At 36.2% G+C, this 18406-nt stretch overlaps 1 protein-coding gene across 1 annotated transcript in view; it reads left to right on the plus strand.

Moving 5' to 3' along the window:
• The window catches only part of UBE3C (ubiquitin protein ligase E3C), a 60446-nt gene that overhangs the window by 19925 nt on the left and 22115 nt on the right, over nt 1–18406 (plus strand). Inside the window, exons 11-16 of the mRNA XM_015852830.2 lie at nt 6741–6827; nt 7035–7192; nt 7944–8176; nt 12830–12934; nt 13801–13888; nt 16638–16735. Of these exons, the coding sequence (XP_015708316.1) occupies nt 6741–6827; nt 7035–7192; nt 7944–8176; nt 12830–12934; nt 13801–13888; nt 16638–16735 (769 nt within the window). The remainder of the gene's footprint in view (nt 1–6740; nt 6828–7034; nt 7193–7943; nt 8177–12829; nt 12935–13800; nt 13889–16637; nt 16736–18406) is intronic.

Below are 18406 nucleotides of genomic sequence, written 5' to 3' on the forward strand. Positions count from 1 at the left end.
TACTGAGGTTAAATGCATCATTGCTTTGACTTGAGGTTTTCTGGTGAACTGTGGAAAGGATGCTTAATGAATGAAGAAATCCTACACAAATTTAATTATATGAGTATAGCATCTATTTCCTCTGAAAAGCCATATTAGGTCTTTGCGGTCTGTGATATCAAGGTAGTTAACGTAAACTCAGAAGCTATGAAGTCTCTAGTCAACATCTTCTAATATGGGGATTGCTTTCCATTACAGCTCTTGAATAGCTCCAAAGTAGCTGAATTTGCCAATTTTAGAAGATACAGTGTTTTTAATGGGTAATGCTTGTTGAATTATTTTCACAATCAAAATTATTGCATACAAGCATTTGATAAACTAAAGTCCATGTTAACTAGTTCTGACTCCTAAGTCAGTTGTGATGTTGGGTTTACCAAGCATAGTTCTGTGTGTGTGTGTGTATTTATATATATATATATATATATACACTATATATATACACACACACACACAACATATACATATACAATATATATACAATATATTTTGTCCTGTTCAGACCTGGCCTAATTTTCCAAGCAGATATTCTAACTGTTCTTTTTCAGAGTATTTTTCAAGGAATATTTGATGCTTGCTTGAAAGTTAATAAACAATCTGCAGTTTAAAAATAACGTATTTTCTTTATTAATTTCAATGTTGGTTTTGCATGTTTTTTTTTTAGTTGCCTAAATTATTTTATCAAATTCAATGAGTATTTTGCAAGACGCTTAATCTTTTTGAAGTTAAATTTAACGTGAGTCGATATTTACTATAAAATGCTACTATCTACTTAGACCATGTAGAAATAGTTTGGATAGTTTAGTCAAGCAAAAGTAATTTATTTACAGTGACTGGAAATTTTTAAGCTCTTAGAATACATTAAATTTTTCTTCTCTTTTTGAAGACGCAGTGGGTCAAAGGCTTTAAAAGGTAAAAGAGCCTGATAGAAAGACCTTGCTTATTTAGCAGTATTTTCAATTCTAACAAAAAAATGATGATTAGCAAGTATGAATGTTGCAAATCTGTAAAGTGAAATACTAAATAAGAAGTTTTTTCTGCTCGTGGCCCCTTGATATACTTGGGTGATGTGACTGATGGTGGTGATACGCACTGCTAAGAATGTTACTGTCGCTGCATGAGCTTTGTAGTTTCTTTGCATTTGGATATAATGGTAACCCTAAGTGTAGTGTCCTTCAGACCAGTAGGAAAAAGCCTTTCAGTTTCCATTCTGATACTGTGAGACAGTGGTGGATTTTGAGTTGGACTGCCAGTACTTTCTTTATTTTCCTCCCCATCCTTAATATTCTACTCATTCAGGTTTATCAGAGAACATCTACATCCTTAGATATATCTATATGTCTATATATCTATATATAATCCATATATTTATATATATATTTATATATATATTTATATATATATTTATATATATTCTCTCTATATATACATTCTAAGGAAATATATATATATTGTATTGTATATTGTATTAGCTACATTAAATTTTGACTGTATTCTGTAAAGATGTGAGCAAATTCAATTAAAAATGAAGGCCCACAACACAAAAATCCCCACAAGTCAGTATAGCCCTCATTGCCGTTATGAAGAGATTTGCAAGACTTCTGTCCATTGAAGCTATACTTCACTAACAGATTCTAATTCTGTAAAATATTTAGGGAGATAATTTATTATTTTAATTTATTAATTAATACCATAAACCAGTTCTATCAGTACAGTTTAGTATCAACGAGCCATTGGCACCGTCAGTACCGCTACTGATGTACCACTACATCAGTAGTTGTCAGCGGTCTGGTTGGTGGCCCAGGGTAATTGCTGGCTTGGTTGAACTGTTACGTACATTGATGCTGTTTTATTTACATAACACTGCTGATCTTACCCTGTGGGTGAGAATTAACTGGAAAACTGACTTAGGGTGTAATAGGAGCAGTCTGTGCCCATGTATGTGCTGAATGAAGATGCTTGGGCTGTATGTAAGGCTGTTACGGCACTTGATTAGGGGACATTCTTGTTATTTTCTGAAACCAGAATGATTGTATATGAAGCTTTGACAGTTTTTAAGCTTCATCTTCTTTATTTTTTTTTGCCCAGTACAAAGAGATAGAAGCATCAAGCAACTTAGAGTGATGAAGTGCATGGCAAGATTGCTTTGCTGCTTTCCCTTTGCTGTGCCACCTTGCAGCTGTGCAGTGCCAGCCCCCCTGCCCTGCTGCAGTGACCTTTATCAGACGCATGAGCTCCTCTCGTCCTGTTGTATTCTCTTCATTAACTTAAATGGTCTCAGTGGGAAACTGGGCCCAATTTATGGCCTAGACTGAAAATCTTGCCTTTAACTAATTAACTCGTAGTGGTGCCTCAGCTAAATTAAGCTTAATGGGTCATTTAATCTGTCCCATTGCGCAGGAGGAATTCGACGCTTTTTTTTTTTAAAACCAGAGGTGCCCAAAAATACCTTTCTGGCAAGTAGACATAAATCATGTGGCCCATGTGAACAATTAGATGCCTACAGAGAGAAACAAGGTTCTAAGTAAATGGCCATTATGTTAGTACTATGGGGAGCGGGTAATTTAATTTAGCATGTGTAAAACAGATATTTCACAGAAAGTCGTGGAGTGAATTAACTCTGTCATAACCTGAGCTGACAGTCTTCATTTTGCTGCTTGAGAGGAGGCTCATCCTTTTTGTTAGTTGAAAAATGGTTATTCTCCCAAACTATAGTGATAAATCTGAGTATTAAAGCTTACGAGAAAAATCTATTAGTGAATCCATTATATAAAACCACATTCAATGATCTCATAATAGAGAATTGGTAATAGACAGTAAGATTTCTCAAGAAATTCAGTAAAAGAAGATGGGAGGGGGTAAAAAAAGTCAGAATTTAAGCTTTAGCTGCTTCATTTGTTCTTTAAATACTACAAATTATTGAAAGTGAATTCCTGAGTTAGTGTAAAAGAGAAATGTTTCCTAATCTTTTCCATCTCAAGTGATCGTGTGTGGTTTTGAGTCTGTTTGAACAGTCAAGCTTTATATGAACTTTAACTCATCTACAGACTTTGCAGACTAAAGGTGCTTTACCTTCCAGTTGTGTAAACTGTAGGATCACCAAGGTTGGAAAAGATCTCTAAGATCATCCAGTCCACCCATCACCAATATTTCCCACTAAATCATCTCTAATTTTCTGCAGTTTCTCTTCCATTGCTACTTTATGTTGTGTCAGTCTCACATATTTTTATTTGGAAATGCTGATGTGTAGCACATATGCATTTACTTCTGATCTGACTGAAGTCAGTGAAGTGAAGTAGATTTTAACCTATTTAAATTCTACATATTCAAACTCTTTAAATTGTAACATTTTAGGCTTTTTTTCTTTTTTTTTTCCCCAGGTTTTCTTATTTTGAAGTAAAAAAATATTGAAACTATTTAAAAACTACTTGATTTTTTTCTAAGCACAGCTGATTTCTCCAGCCTTTGCAAGGATGTGACTCCTCACAGGGGCATCTTGTCTTTTTATTGTTCATTTTCATATCAATACCTTTGACTTTGAATGCAAAGCTTTGTGCTTAAGAGCAGGAAAGGTGGGGGGTGGTACCTGCTGGCGTTCCTTCAGCAATCAGTAATACTTCCTTTTAACAGACTGATGAACTCGGTCTTATATATTTAGTTTGTACTTTTGTATTTATTTTCTGGTAACTGTGAGAGTGTTAGAATTGAAGAGTTTTTCTGTTTTGTATTTAGTAAGTATTTTATATTGACAAAATAAGCTGTATGATAACATCTTCTACCTACCGTATATGGTGTATTTAACTTGATTTTCAGGAAAGGGAATCACAAAAGTTGAATACATCCAATGTTTCTGGAATTGGGCCATAAAATGTGGCAGCCGCTACACTTGGCTGCCTGGATTGCCAATACAGAATAAAAATGGGTAAAACCGAGACAAAGGTTATTATAATAAGCTCTTAAGGTTTGTCCTTTTTTCCCTTAATTATTGCTGAATGTTGCTAGAATGAAAAAATGAATTCCATTATTACGGGTTCAGTGTCCATAATGTTTGTTCATTTCTGCTAAACCTATTAGATAATTTCCAGGGATGATTGTCAAATTAACAAGTTTGTACTTGGAAGCCCTCTGAGACTTCATGGCACGGTGCCAAATTACTTTTTCTTTCCATAGGAGGCTGAAAACTGAAGGTCAGTAAAGAGGTTTCTCATCTTAGCAACCAAGATGTCTGAGCTCTCGTTCAGATATTTAAACATTAAAATATATATCCCTATATTTCTGAATTATCTTGATATAAAAACCTCTTCCTTACATATTCTGTAACTTCTACCCAATTGTCCTAATGTGAATCTAGAAGAAAATAAAATTAGCACCTATCAAATTCAGGTTAATTTAATAATAATAATAAGAAAAAATCTGCATACTTGGAATAGAGGATAATTTTACAGTTAAAGCGTACATTTAACTAACTTTAGCTCCAGTAGTTTGACTTACCCCAGGCACCTGTACAGGCTGGGAGGAGTAGTCCTTGAGAGCAGCTCGGCAGAGAAGGACCTGGGGGTCCTGATGGACGAAAGACTCAACATGAGCCAGCAGTGCGCTCTGGCAGTCTGGAAAGCAAATGGGATCCTGGGCTCCATCAGGAGAGGGGTGGTCAGCAGGGATAGGGAGGTGATTGTCCCTCTCTACTCGGCTCTGGTGAGGCCCCATCTGTTGTACTGTGTCCAGGTGTGGAGCCCTCAGTACAAAAAAGACATGGAGATTTTGGAAAGGGTCCAGAGGAGGGACAGGAAGATGATCAGGGGGCTGGAGCACCTCCCCTATGAGGACAGGCTGAGGGAGTTGGGTTTGTTCAGCCTGGAGAAGAGAAGGTTGCGGGGTGACCTCATTGCAGCCTTTCAATACCTGAAGGGAACTTACTCCCAGGAGGGGAGTAAACTCTTGGAAAGGGCTGACAATAGCAGGACACGGGGAAATGGTTTTAAGTTAAAAGAGGGAAGATTTAGGTTGGATGTTAGGGGGAAGTGCTTCACTAGGAGAGTGGTTAGGCCCTGGAACAGGCTGCCCAGAGAGGTTGTGGATGCCCCGTCCTTGGAGGTGTTCAAGGCCAGGTTGGACGGGGCCCTGGGCAACCTGATGTAGTAAATGTGTATGTTTGGTGGCCCTGCCAGGCAGGGGGGTTGGAACTACATGATCCTTGAGGTCCCTTCCAACCCGGGTCATTCTGTGATTCTGTGACTCAAGTTCAGTAGTGTTCATCATCACAGAACTTTCATGATGTGTGGCTTCCAATTCCTTTTATAATATTGCATATATTACAAGGATTTAAAATCTGCACTTCTTCTAACAAAGGGGATGTTACATCAGCAAAAAATGCCTTGCAAACTTTCTTCCTTGTCTTTCATTTCTCCTTCTTTGTGCTCCTGTTCTGTGCCAGACTCGCAGGCCCTTTGTGGGTCCACCCACCCTTGGCTGGGTGCATGGCAGGTGAGAGCCTGAAAAAGAGGCTGGGGGCATGAGAGAGGCTGTGCTGTAGAGAAGGCAGCAATAAAAAAGCCCATGGAGCTTAAGCAGCCAGTAAGCTAGGACCCAGTGGCATATGATATTGCGCAGTATTTGTGTGTGGGTATGCTAGGGATTTTGTTTTCCTGTCTTGAAATGAATTGTTGCTTAGAAGCTTTTCAAATGTTCTGAAGTGTTTACTGAATATTTTACTTTTTTTTTTCCTTGATTAAATGTGTGCCTCCTTTTACCTTCTGGCAAATTTTAATTTATCCACGTGCTCTGTAATAAATACTAGCTTCTCAGACAGCCCTTCTTGTCTGTTTTCCCTGCTGCATTTCCCAGCTTCCTACCTCCTGTGTGTATATTTGGTTATGAGAAATTTCAATGCTCTGAGACTGTCGATGTCTAAGAGACAATGTCTAAGAATGTCTATGTTTCCGTCTTTAGCCTGATAGTGGTTGGGATACCTTGGAGAGTAGCTAGCTGAGTATAGTTCTTCAATATCAGTCAAATGATAGCTTAGTCAGTCAAGTCCAGATTTGGTTCTTTTTACTTCTAGAATATGCGATTTGTTTGTTCCCAGTCTTTTTTTTCCTGTGGAGGAAAGGAGTAGGCTACTTTTAGTATCAAGATGCTCTTTATTTTTCACTTCTATAGAAAGTTTATCAACTCAAATCATGTCTGTATTGACATTGTAAAGTCAGTCCTGTATGTAGCTGATTCGTGGGCATTCTTATTTTTCCATGAGTATAACTACTGTTGCTACTGGTATCAATTTTAAGGCATTAGAATCTACTTGCGGTGAAAAAAATTCTTTCTTTATTAGTGTCAGATGAATCACAGAAGTGACCTCTCTATGAGTTAATGTGATTCATTACATTAAATTCTAAACATTCTCAGAAAAATAACAAGTTGTATTTATTTAATGCTTGTTTAATTTTGTGGTATACTGCAAATTTGGGTCTGTATCACATGGTTGTTGCTGAGTTAATGGAAGTGTATTAGATGCAAGGATTTATGTGCTTCTTCTAAAACTTTGGAGCTTTTACAAGATATGATTGGAATAAAAACCCCATCTTGAAAAAGCACACCTGAATTGTTTATGTTTGAGGAATGCTTGACAGTAAAGTTCTGTACGAAGCATTGTGTTTTGTAAATATGCTGTACTGGCAGACATGATTTATTTGAACTTCCTCTTACAGGCTTCTTTACAGTTTAGCCTTTAATGCCAGATTCCTGAGGCATCTTTGGTATTTGATATCTTCAATGACTACACGAATGATTACAGGGTATGTATTACTCTATCTCTGAATCTGAGTTTTGTTTTTTTTTTTTAAGAATACTATATATATATATATATATATATACACACATATACATATATATATATATATATATATATATGCTATTTAATATTTTTACTGGAATGCTTAAGTTAATGTATTTTTTCATGTGTTTAATTAACAATGTCTTAATTTTGAATATTGTGTTTTCAGGTCTATGGTGCCACTTCTTCAAGTAATTTCAAGAGGTTCTCCAATGTCTTTAGAAGACTCTAGTCGAATTATCCCTCTCTTCTACCTATTTAGTTCTTTGTTTAGTCATTCGCTTATTTCTATTCACGATAATGAATTCTTCGGCGATCCTATAGAAGGTGAGAGTTTGAAGCATACTTGATAACAGTGCTTTACAAAACAGGTTTGTGTAAGGCTACTTAAAATGTTGAACTGTCAGACTTTGAGGACTAAATCCATGCAATTCAGTTGCTTCTGGGCAATCCTTTGTTAAGAAACAGGAATATTAACCACCTTCTACTTTTCTTAAAAGAATGGAAATTCACTACATGCTTCTAATATGACAATTCTAGAACAAATGTCCTGCTGCCATATCAATTGGCTGAGAACTGCTCAGCGTCTGCAATTTACAGCTTGAGGATTCCCTGGGCAATGATTTGCTGACATCTGTGGGGAAGGTTTTGCTGGGTTGAATTGCTGCTGGTCCCTTGAGCAATCAGCTGTCATGTGGTTCTTTCATGATGATTGCATTTGGGGGGGGTGAAAAAAAAGATGGTCTGCACCATGGGAACCATAGTTTTACAGGGTCTATTATGCAAGTTTTTAATCATGGTAATTTGCAGTGAACTGGTGAAGAGAATGAAGATCTGGACTGAATCTATTGACTAATTCAAACTTTTAACATAGTTGCTGGAGAAAATAAGATAATACTGTAATTGTGTCTGTAAACAATTATGAGGTCATTGCTTTTTATAAAGATATTCTCTTTTTGCGTGATGTTTTTGATTGATAGCAGATTGTGTGTGAATACTAAGGTTCCAATGAAATCAGTGCTTTTTTAATAGCAAAAAAGAAAACATTGAAAGAAACTTCAACTTCTGTTTTTTTTAGTTGTAGGTCAAAGACAATCATCAATGATGCCTTTTACACTAGAAGAGCTTGTAATATTATCACGCTGCCTTCGAGATGCGTGCTTAGGAATCATAAAGTTGGCTTATCCAGAAACAAAACCAGAGGTTCGCGAGGAATATATTGCAGCATTTAGAAGTGTTGGAGTAGCAAAAAATACAGAGATGCAGCAGTGTATACAGACTGAACAAAAAAGGTGGATTCAGTTATTCAAGGTAAGTCATGTCAGTTTTCTGAGTAGCTTAAAATAACATTTTCAGACTTAGGCTGAATAAATGAGACTGGATGCGTTTTATTTTTGCTAGGTTTTTTTTTTTTTTTAGCACTTTTCAGGAATATGGACTCAAAAAGATTGATTTTTGGACTAGATGCTGAACTTTAAGTAATAAAATTCCGATAACTGTATTTTTCACAAGTCTTTGTTTAACTTTCAAAGAAAACATAGGTACTGCATAGAATAGACATTTTGACTTGAAATCCTGCTCAGCAGGATGCTTAGTATGTGATTACAGCATGACGTGGGCATGCAGTTCTAATGGGATCATGTGGTGACTTGGGTACTTCAGTATTGGAGGCTTCATTAAATTGCTACTAGGCTTCACCACTGGTTTGTTGGTGTTTTACCAGGACGTGATGTTGGTACTCCTTTTGGGCTTGCTGAAATACTACTGAGATGGTGAATTTGGCTTAACAAATCTAAACTTAATGTACATCATTTCTGGCTATCTACCAATATATTTCTGTTAGTTTTATCCATGGCATTCTAAGACATAAAAGAAGCTGAAAATGTTGGCAGGGAAAAAACCTAATTTAACTGTTGCTGAAAAATGGAGTGCTTGACTTGTCACGAAAATTCTGCAGCAAACATATCTAGTCAGCTAAAATTGCTCATTAAAGAAGTGGGAGCAGAAGAAATGCATTTTCCAAATTGAATGGTAGATTTACAGTCCGTTTAATACTGGTGACCTCTCGCACACTAATGTTCAGTTCGAGTCATCAGCTGTCCCTTCAGGTCTTTTATCACTGCTTTTGTCAAGCTATCTATTTAATTGAAAGAAGTTAATTGAATGAAAATGATCAACTAAGCTTGTATTAATATTGCTAATGGAACTTTCTTCTTGGCCATGTTTGGAGAAAGATGTCATGCTAGACTTTAGGAAAGGCCCATTAAGACTTGCACTTAACCTGATGGGCTAATTAAGGAATGCTTATTCATTCTACAAGTCTAAGATAGCCTCTATCCAGCCTATTCTGTCTGATTTTACAACACATTTCACTTATGAGCATAAGCATTAATAGCAGTGAGAGTAACTGATAATGTTTTGATTGCATTGAATACAGTCCTAATGCACCGCTGAATCTGTAATTTGCACTGATTGATCTAATATATGTTTGCACGATTTAATTTAATTACTTGTCTTTAAATTGCCAAATAAACTTTCAATTTAAAGGTCACAAGTGAAAACCCCAGTATGTCTATTTCTCTAACAAGAGCAGCGTATTAGGAGCGTTTCTCTGTTAGCAGTTTATTATGTGTCATCTTCTGTTTGTTCTTCTTCCTTTGTCTTATTTACTCGTTTGTTAGCATCTTAAATTTCCAGTGAATTTGATCATACTGTGCTTCCATGCTGCAAGTTGTTAAATTCCAAGTTACTCTTCCTCACTTTTGCAGGCAGGATTCAACTTGTATCAACTTGGTCTGCTGCTTATACTTCCAGGAGCCAGAGTTGTCTTCCGTTAATTGATACATCTGTGTAAATCTTAGGGGCATCTTGAAAACTGGTTTTACCCATAATATAGCAAGTAACAAAGCTTAGCTTGCATATTCCTCCAGAAATGTATTGCATATAAAAGCTCAATACAACTAAGTTTGCTCCATTGAGAAGCACAAAATCTTTCCTGAGGGCAGTTTCCAAGTAGGTTCTCATTGGTAAGCAGGCAGCAGTATCTTCTTCCAAGAAAAACCATCTTAAAACAAAGCTGAAGCAGTTTATAAATTTAAGGTGTTGAAGTAGAAATTACTTTTATTTATGCTGTGTCATATATGAGAGACTTGTCCATTCTGAAGCTTTTGCAAGGTGTCTACAGACAAAGGCATATTGCTTCCCTATTATCCATTGCTTCCCTAGCATTCCTTTTAATTTCTCACACAAGTTTTCCATGTCACTGATTGATGTCTGATATGGAGTGCATACCAGCAGCAAGGCAGTGGTAAACCTGAAAACAGTGACTGCTGACAGTACTTTTTGGCTGGCAAATTGCAAGTTCTTGGAAGGGTAGGATTTACGTATGAAAATGTCTTTATTAATTAGTACCACCTTTTTTTTTTTGGCTTGGTGTAATCTGCCTTGTAGTCAGCTGCTACAAATTCTGCAGAAGAACTTAATTTCAAAGAATTAATTCAAAGCAGTCTGTGTTATTCCTTAATGAAACTTGTTTTCATGTACTCAGAACTTAAGGAACTCCAGTCTCAGCTAGTCTGATTCAGCTTCCTTTAGGGTCTTTTTATAACAGCTTTTAAAAGCACTTTATTAGCATGGTCTTCACATGGAAAAAAAATTTCTGCCTTTTTTTTTCCCTTGAGTATAGTGGTAATGGGACCACAGAGCTTCAGTGACTCATCTCACCTGCATTGAATTTTATAAGGGCAAGGTGATGAAAATTCCTGTGTAATCAGACAGTTCCCTTAATAGCATTCTTTTGTTCTTTTATTCAACAGGAGCTGGATCTTAAAAGGTCTTTTGTATAGCATCTAGACACAGATTCCTTTAGAAGGCCCATTAAACTCGGTGTCACTCTTTGACACCTGCCTATTAACGCTGTCTTTTAGGAAGATTACTTCAGGAAAGCTGTGTGTTTTTCTTCCTTTCTCAAATGCTCTAGTTCTAAGTTTCAAAACAGGTGCATGTTTATCACAGCAGCGGTAACTTCTTTGAGGCTACTAAGTTAAAATCGTATTGATTCCACTTAATTTTATGTAACATTGGTTGAAGTTGATTCTGTCTTGCACATACCTTGTACCTACTTTAGGGAGAAGACATACATGAAAGTATGCCAGTGCTTTTGATGGAGTAGGTGTTACCTTGATGCTTTTCCTTCTGTTCTGGACTGGAGGAAACTGACAAGAAAAATAGAATTGCAGACTCACTCCTATGATCGTGACAGACATTTTTCCCACAATTTTCTGTTGTTTTCTCATTTTCGGGCTGTGTAGTTATGACAAATTTACCTTTCATCGTTTGAGCTCCTTGTGAATTAGAAAGCGAACTGAACATAATGGTTTAAACTAATGCGTCATGCCTTGTGGTTGAGTGGCACAGGGTTGTAACAACATCATGCACTGTAGTTCAGCTGATAAGCAGAAATCTGTTAGGCCACTTTACCACATGGCTTCCAGGAAAACGCTTATACGTTTTGCTGGGCTTACTGACTTAACACATTGAAGGGCTTTTACTTAACATGTCTTAGTATGTAAATAACATTATAATATACTACATACATATATATCAAATAGAAATTGCAACCCACCATGCTGTGCATGTATTTTCAAGACTGTAGGTCCTCCTTAGGCTTCTTGTCCTGACCACTAGAATAATATTGGCAATGATTCCTTTTTTGCAAAGCTGTCCATTTGTAGTCTGCTGTAGGCTGGGCCCTTCTCAGGAACACGTTTGCTTTATGAATCTGTTAAATTGAGTCTATTAAGAATCTTAGAGTTTAGCTAAAAATAGATAGAAATAACTGAGCTAGTCATACTAGGAGCTGTTCTAACAGGGTCTTTGAGGGTATGGTTTATTTGGTAAGTGATAGATACTTTAAGATAACTTTTTTTTTTTTTTTCCTACCTAGCTCTGACGACAATAAAAGGAGCCCACAGTCTCTTTGAGATGTAGAGCTTTTAAAAATACCAGCATTTGTTTTTCCATATGGATAATCACTTCAGTGAGGTGATATAATTGGCAGATGCTTATGACTTCTCTGAGGCACCTTTAGCAGAAAAGGAGTTAGTGCAGCAACTAGAACTAGTTACATCTTTCATTTACTTTTGGTGCCTGTTTAGTGCTTTTGCCTTCTCCTTCTGTACTTTTTTGAAACTGATGTTGGCTTCTGTAGAGTTTGACCATTAAGGAGCATATCATGTGATCTTCTGCTAGCTTGTTAAATAAGTTCATCAATTGTAGGCAGACATACCCGCTGTAATTGATTGATACCTAAGAATTATGTAGTGTGGTATAGTATGTGACCTGTGTTATCTTAAGATGGAAAGCAAAAGTTCCAATCTTCTGTAGATCATTTTCATTGAAAAATGATGCATGGAAGTTTGAGAGACTTCTTTCCTGTTGACAGAGAGAGAATTTAGCCATCTGCCAGGTTGTTCAAAATCTTGGATTTGGGCTGCCGTATAATAAAGAGCTGGCATATATCTGTCTCTTCTTAAACATGCATCTATTTGTATGCTTAAGTTTTTAAAAGCCTATATAAGTAAGTGGGGGAAAAAATGTATAAAACAGAGTTAAATGACTCAGTTAAGTATTATTTCTGTTAAGAAGTAATTCAGTGTTAGTAATGATTTGATTATGCTTTGCTGAACCAGCATTTCACTTCATAGGTGTGAAATCCTAGGGATTACTAAGTCCTAGCTCTTAAAATTTGAAATGAGTCTTTAATAAGCTAGGTTTTTTGGATTACATACTAGTGAACCACAGTTACTCATGTGCTAAGTTAAAGTGTAAAAGCAGGGTTTAGTAATGCATGAAATCAGTACTTACTCTAACTTACTTTTTTTCCCTCAAGTTTTAGCTTGTAATTTCTAGAATTTCATTCACAGTACTAAGCATATATTGAATGTATGTATTTCTGACACCTAGGTCATCACAAACTTGGTGAAAATGCTGAAAGCAAGAGATACAAGGAGAAATTTCTGTCCACCAAATCACTGGCTCTCAGAGCAAGAAAACATTAAAGCAGATAAGGTAAGTGTAATTATATTCCTTCTCACAGAGCATTACTGATGATGAAGCTTAATTTTTTATTCCTAACAGTACCAGCAATGTTGATATTTTGCAGTTTTAACGTTGGTTAAAATGTGTAGTAACACTGCTTATCTCTGTAGTATAGAAGTCTTGCATCTGTTAAGAAGCCTCTATGTTAAATTGCTTTACCAGGCCACAGTGTAGGACCCACACTACAGTGCAGTATTTCAATTAAGCTCTATATACAACCACAGAGAATTGGAAATTGTGTAGCTTTTTTGCAGTTAATTTTCATATTATTTTAAGCTTTTCTCAGAATAAAAATAGGGCAGTTGTTCTCTCATGGAATCATACCTCAAAATTTACTTCCAAAATACAGTAAAATTCAGTCGAGTTTTCTGTGCTTATCTCACATAGCGATCACTTCTTTCCTAAAAGCCCTTGAACAAAATGGCATTGCTTGAACTTGTGTATGTATGCATGCATATGAAAACGCTGTTATAAATGCACATGTGCCTCCTCTGAATCATTGAGGTTGGATCTTAAGCCAATCATATCTGAGGCAAACTACCATGCAGTGTTAGATGTTCCAATAGTTGGATGTGCTGCATGGCAATGAAAAGCTATAGACTGTTCCATTTATTTTTGATTATTGCTTGCTTGCTTACCTTGTGTTCAAGATTTCTGTGTGACAGTTCTTCAGAGTTGGTGGGAAATAATGCCCACCCACCTTAAAGTAGTAGTCTTAAGCAGTAGTGTTATTTTGATTCTCAATTCAAAGTAAGAGAATTTATTTTACATCTCAGAATTCAAACCCTACTTTTGTAGGATCTTAAATATCTAAATTTAATGTGTTCATCTACTAGGTTACACAGCTCTATGTGCCATCTGCCAGGCATGTATGGAGAGTCAGAAGAATGGGAAGAATAGGACCATTACAGTCTACTTTGGATGGTAAGATACAACCTTTGGCTTTACTGAGGCAAAACACAGTTGCCTAATGCGTAGAAAACCTACCTTTTACAGAGTTGAGCTGAACATCTTGTATAAAGTTTTAATAATAACAGAAGGCAAAGCAGTCATTTATGGTCCTATTTGAGTGTGTTTGTTTATCTTTGGAATATTGTGTAACAGCTTCTCCAAGCTTCTGCTGGTTTTGCTGGCATTGATGAGGTGTAACAGTAACAAGTGATAAGTGTTAAACAGTGTGAGTATGTATGAAAGGCAGTTGCTGAAGACAGAAAATGCATATATTTGTGTAATATACAATATAATAATGTTTTATTTTACTGTATACATATTTTTGGTATCATGATAAGTATTAATTACAGTTAGTAAATATCGTCTCTGATTGGACTTCTTTCTTTGAATCACTCAAAATAAGTAAACTTTTAGGTGGAACTATTAAAGAAGCATGTGAGAATTGGGCTAACTTAGATATCAAGGAAAACTTACACTAGTTTAATTGAACTAATGCACTTTTCTATTTTGACAGTCTGCTTCTGCTTTTCAGACTCCTATAATGTCACTATTTTAGAATTCTACCTTGCTATGTTCTAGTTAAGTCATAAATACTTGGGAAGATTTTAATATTAGATTAAAAATGGGACCTTTAAGCAGCAAAATAATTTGTCTGTGAGTCCATTCTCTCTTTGAAGATGATTTCACTTCCCAGTGTCATAGCCAGCAGATCGTTTACAGAAGACCATAGCCTTTGCATGCTACCATAGAGTTCTGCAGAACTAAGAGATTTGTCCAAGTTTGAAGTATAAGGACTTGTTCTTGATGACCAATTTTCTTTGAATCGTTACAATGATTTTAGTTTACTTAGATTGCTATAGTAATCTAGTTATTATGTAGCAACTAGTTGATCTAGTGTAAGTACTCCTCAGAATTCTGAATCAAAATTTTTTGTTCAGTTTAGTTTCTCCTTTTGGAAATGACCAGCTCTCAGCAGTGGGTAGTAGGAAGTCTTGAAAATAAGAGCTTAGCAAAGATTGCTGAACATCTGTGTGCTTTTTAGGTATTGCCGTGCTGTATTGCCTCAGCATCTTCCAAATTCAACTTCCTGATGTCAGGCCTGTTCCATTTTTGTTACTCCCAGCTTCTCATCCACCTCCTATCTTGCTAGCCTCCTGCTAGCCCCCTTCCCCTCAGACTTGAAACACCTTGAGCTCGCTCTTTTCTCTCCCTTCCCATAACTCAGTGTTCTCTGTTTCCTGGTTAGCTTGATTTGGGTGACAAACACATAAGCAGGCCACATAAGAGCTGAAATCTCTTTGCTTTCCTGTAGTCTGGTCACTAAGGGAATTTCTGTTCAGCCAGTTGCAATTTTTTTGCAAAACTTGAGGATTTGTGAATCCTCTGTTGAATTTAAAATTAATCTGTGTAGTTCAAAGATGTATCGAAGGGAACACATCAAGAGAAGATTACACTGCTGGTGTAAACATCATTTTGATAAGAAATCAGGCTAAAACCCGTGCAGTCACCTGCTTGTTTTTGCACATTCATGTTAAGTGTGCGTGTGACTTATGCAAGCCCTCTTGACTCCATATGGGATAAAGCCAATTAGCATGAAAGTACCACTGCATCGCATATGGCCGTGTTTATTTGCACTTTTTCATTTGCCTAAATGGCAGACTCGTGAGTTCTAAATGCCCTCTGTATTGATGACTCCATCCCATGTTTCTCTTTAAAGAAAGAAGCTGTGATGGAGAAATGCAGATAAAACTGACTAATTGACTGGAATAATTGAACCATTGAAGTCGTGTAGTAGTTTACCCTTGCTGTACACGCACTTTTTATTTAAAATGCTTTTAACCCTTAGCTTAATAGACAACACACATTGACTTTAATTAAAAAACTAAGTGTAATCACAGTTAAGTATTTCATCAGAAATTCCAAAGGCTTGCAATGTTCAAGGTTTCCCCAAATGAGTATACATCAAGTATAGTGGTGTATTGGGTTATGTCCTGTTAATTTAGTGCTTATTATATCTCTGCTTAAAGTGCTTTAAGGAGTAAAAATAACACCAGAATCAAACAAACAACCCCCCCCTTCCCCCAAGCAGAAAAGCCTGACAAAACGAAAACCAACCTCCTCTACAAAACATCACATCAATGAACATTGCTGCGATGCCCTGTTGTAGAAGGGCAGTATTTCTGTAGTAACTAAGATGTTGTGTGATTACTGTAACCTTGCTATTAGGAGAGAAAACCTAGAGAAACAAATGCTGTTTTTCTGTTAATTTTTTTTAAGATTTGTTTAATTCTTATTTAATGTGTAAAAGAATTTGTTTGAAAGTGGATATTGTAGTTGAAAGCGCTTCAAATGTTTTGGATATTGGGTTGGGAATGTTGTGTATTCCTGTGATTAAAGTCATAATTACGTATATCTTGTCTTCTGTGATGTGCTTTTTCTTAATTAAGAAGTTAAAAAATCAGTGATATGACAGTAACTTTTCTTCTGAAGAAACTTATACATGAATACGTTTGTATAGATTTAGTTCTGAGACTGCTTTTTATTTCTGGTTGCCTAACATGTTAAGAAAGGTAAGGCTTTGTGTTACTGTTTCATAAACTATTTTAATACCTGGATTTTAATGCAAAGTAAATTGAGTTACTTGATTTAAAGAAAGAAAAAAAAAAGTCAGAACTGTTTAAAATTGTTTCCAAAATTATTAAAATATTATTTCTATTTTAAGTGGGTTTGGAACCAGCACCTCTTTCTGTATCTGAAGAACGACAGCTTGCAATTCTGACAGAGCTACCTTTTGTCGTTCCTTTTGAAGAAAGAGTAAAGGTACCTAATTTCTAAGTTAATGTTCAGTTTTGGTTTTTGAGATTCTTTGTTTCCTTTTGTTTTTCAGTAAGCTTAAAAAAGCATGTGGCTAACTAGAAACTGGATTGTTTCTCTGCAGAAGTATCTGACATGCCATACTTGTTCATGTGGCACCTGAATATATAAAGTCAGACTACTTTCTTCTTTTTTAATGATTCTGTTGTCCTTTATAGTAAATGTATTAAAATTAGGAACACAGATTCCAAGATATGAGAGCAATGATGTATTAATTCCTGATTGATCTACGTGATTGCACCCTCTTGTGGTAAGCAGTGTGCTAGCTTGTATATCTACTACCAGCTGATTGCAGGGGCAAGACTGGAGCCTGGTGCAGAGAGTGGATTTACTCAGAACAAGTTGATAGATGTCCATTTTAACAAAACATTGACTTTTTGCATTCAGTGTCTGAGCAGATGAACATGAAGAGTAATCCAAAATTATTGTACTGTTTGACTCATTTTTCTGTATTTTCTAGATTTTTAATATATAATCGCTAGTTCTATCAGCTATTTCAATTTGCAGTATATACTGCTTTTAAGCTATAATTGTCATAGGGTTGGTTTTTTTTTTTAACTGCTATTGTTGTCAAAAGTACCAATTACTTAAAAATAAAATGCTCAGTGAACTGTCTTGGAAACATTTAATTACAAGGCACCATCAAGGGAATGAGGAACAGTTCCATAGGGAAAGTAAATCAGTATTTGTCAAGTACTGCCATGTGGCAGGACTGAACTGGGATCACAGCAAAACAATTGGATGTGTCTTCAAGCAGGGGCTCGTATGTTAACATCCTGTCACTGTCTATAACCTCTGTACTCATAAAGCTTGGAGTTGTACATATCTTAAGTTTCTGGAATTCATAAAACCTGTTTTCTATTATCACAAAAACTGAAACTTAGATTCTTGTTTTGGAGCATAGCATCTTTTCAATCATTAAGAATTAATTGAGGGTTTGTGAGAAGGATAAAGCTCCAGACTACACGCTTCTGTTATTCAAAGACAAGATCCTCTTAAACTGCTTGTCAGACCAAGTTTGGTCCTTTTTGTGTAGCAATAGGAGCCTACATGCTTGTGGAGTTTCCTACCACTTCTTTTACTGCAGGTTGTTTTGTAGGAATGACGTTACTATTATTTTATCCTCTTCCCAGTTGTCATCCATTATAACAGGCCTGGTGTTAAGGTTATGTTTGCTCCATATATCCTTTCATTTTCTAACTTCTTTGAATTTCCAAAAGTTAGATGTTGTTATAAGCAATTACTCAGTCCAGTTTTATGTTGAGTTGTTCAGCTTGCTAGACCCAGGTTCAGTACAGTTGTTCAGACAACTTTCAGTCTGCCTCACTGTCCATTTCCCTTAACCCATGCTATTGTTAGCTTGCCAGCAATGATGTTACAGTGTGTTTCAGGCACACTTTTCCATCTGTTATTCTTAAGTCACTGCAGATACTTCAGTTGCACACCCCTGTTCTTGGTTTCAGGATTTGCATTTGCATGAACATTGAATCATGTAGGAGTCCAGGCTGTATCAAAACAAACTTTTTTCTTTGACAACCCCCCACAAATCACTTACTGTACCTAGTATTGTGCAGTAGTAGCTAATAAATCACACTCAGTGTATTCATATGCCCTGTC

This window comes from Coturnix japonica, chromosome 2 (assembly GCF_001577835.2).
Source record: "Coturnix japonica isolate 7356 chromosome 2, Coturnix japonica 2.1, whole genome shotgun sequence".
NCBI classification, from domain to species: Eukaryota; Metazoa; Chordata; class Aves; order Galliformes; family Phasianidae; genus Coturnix; species Coturnix japonica.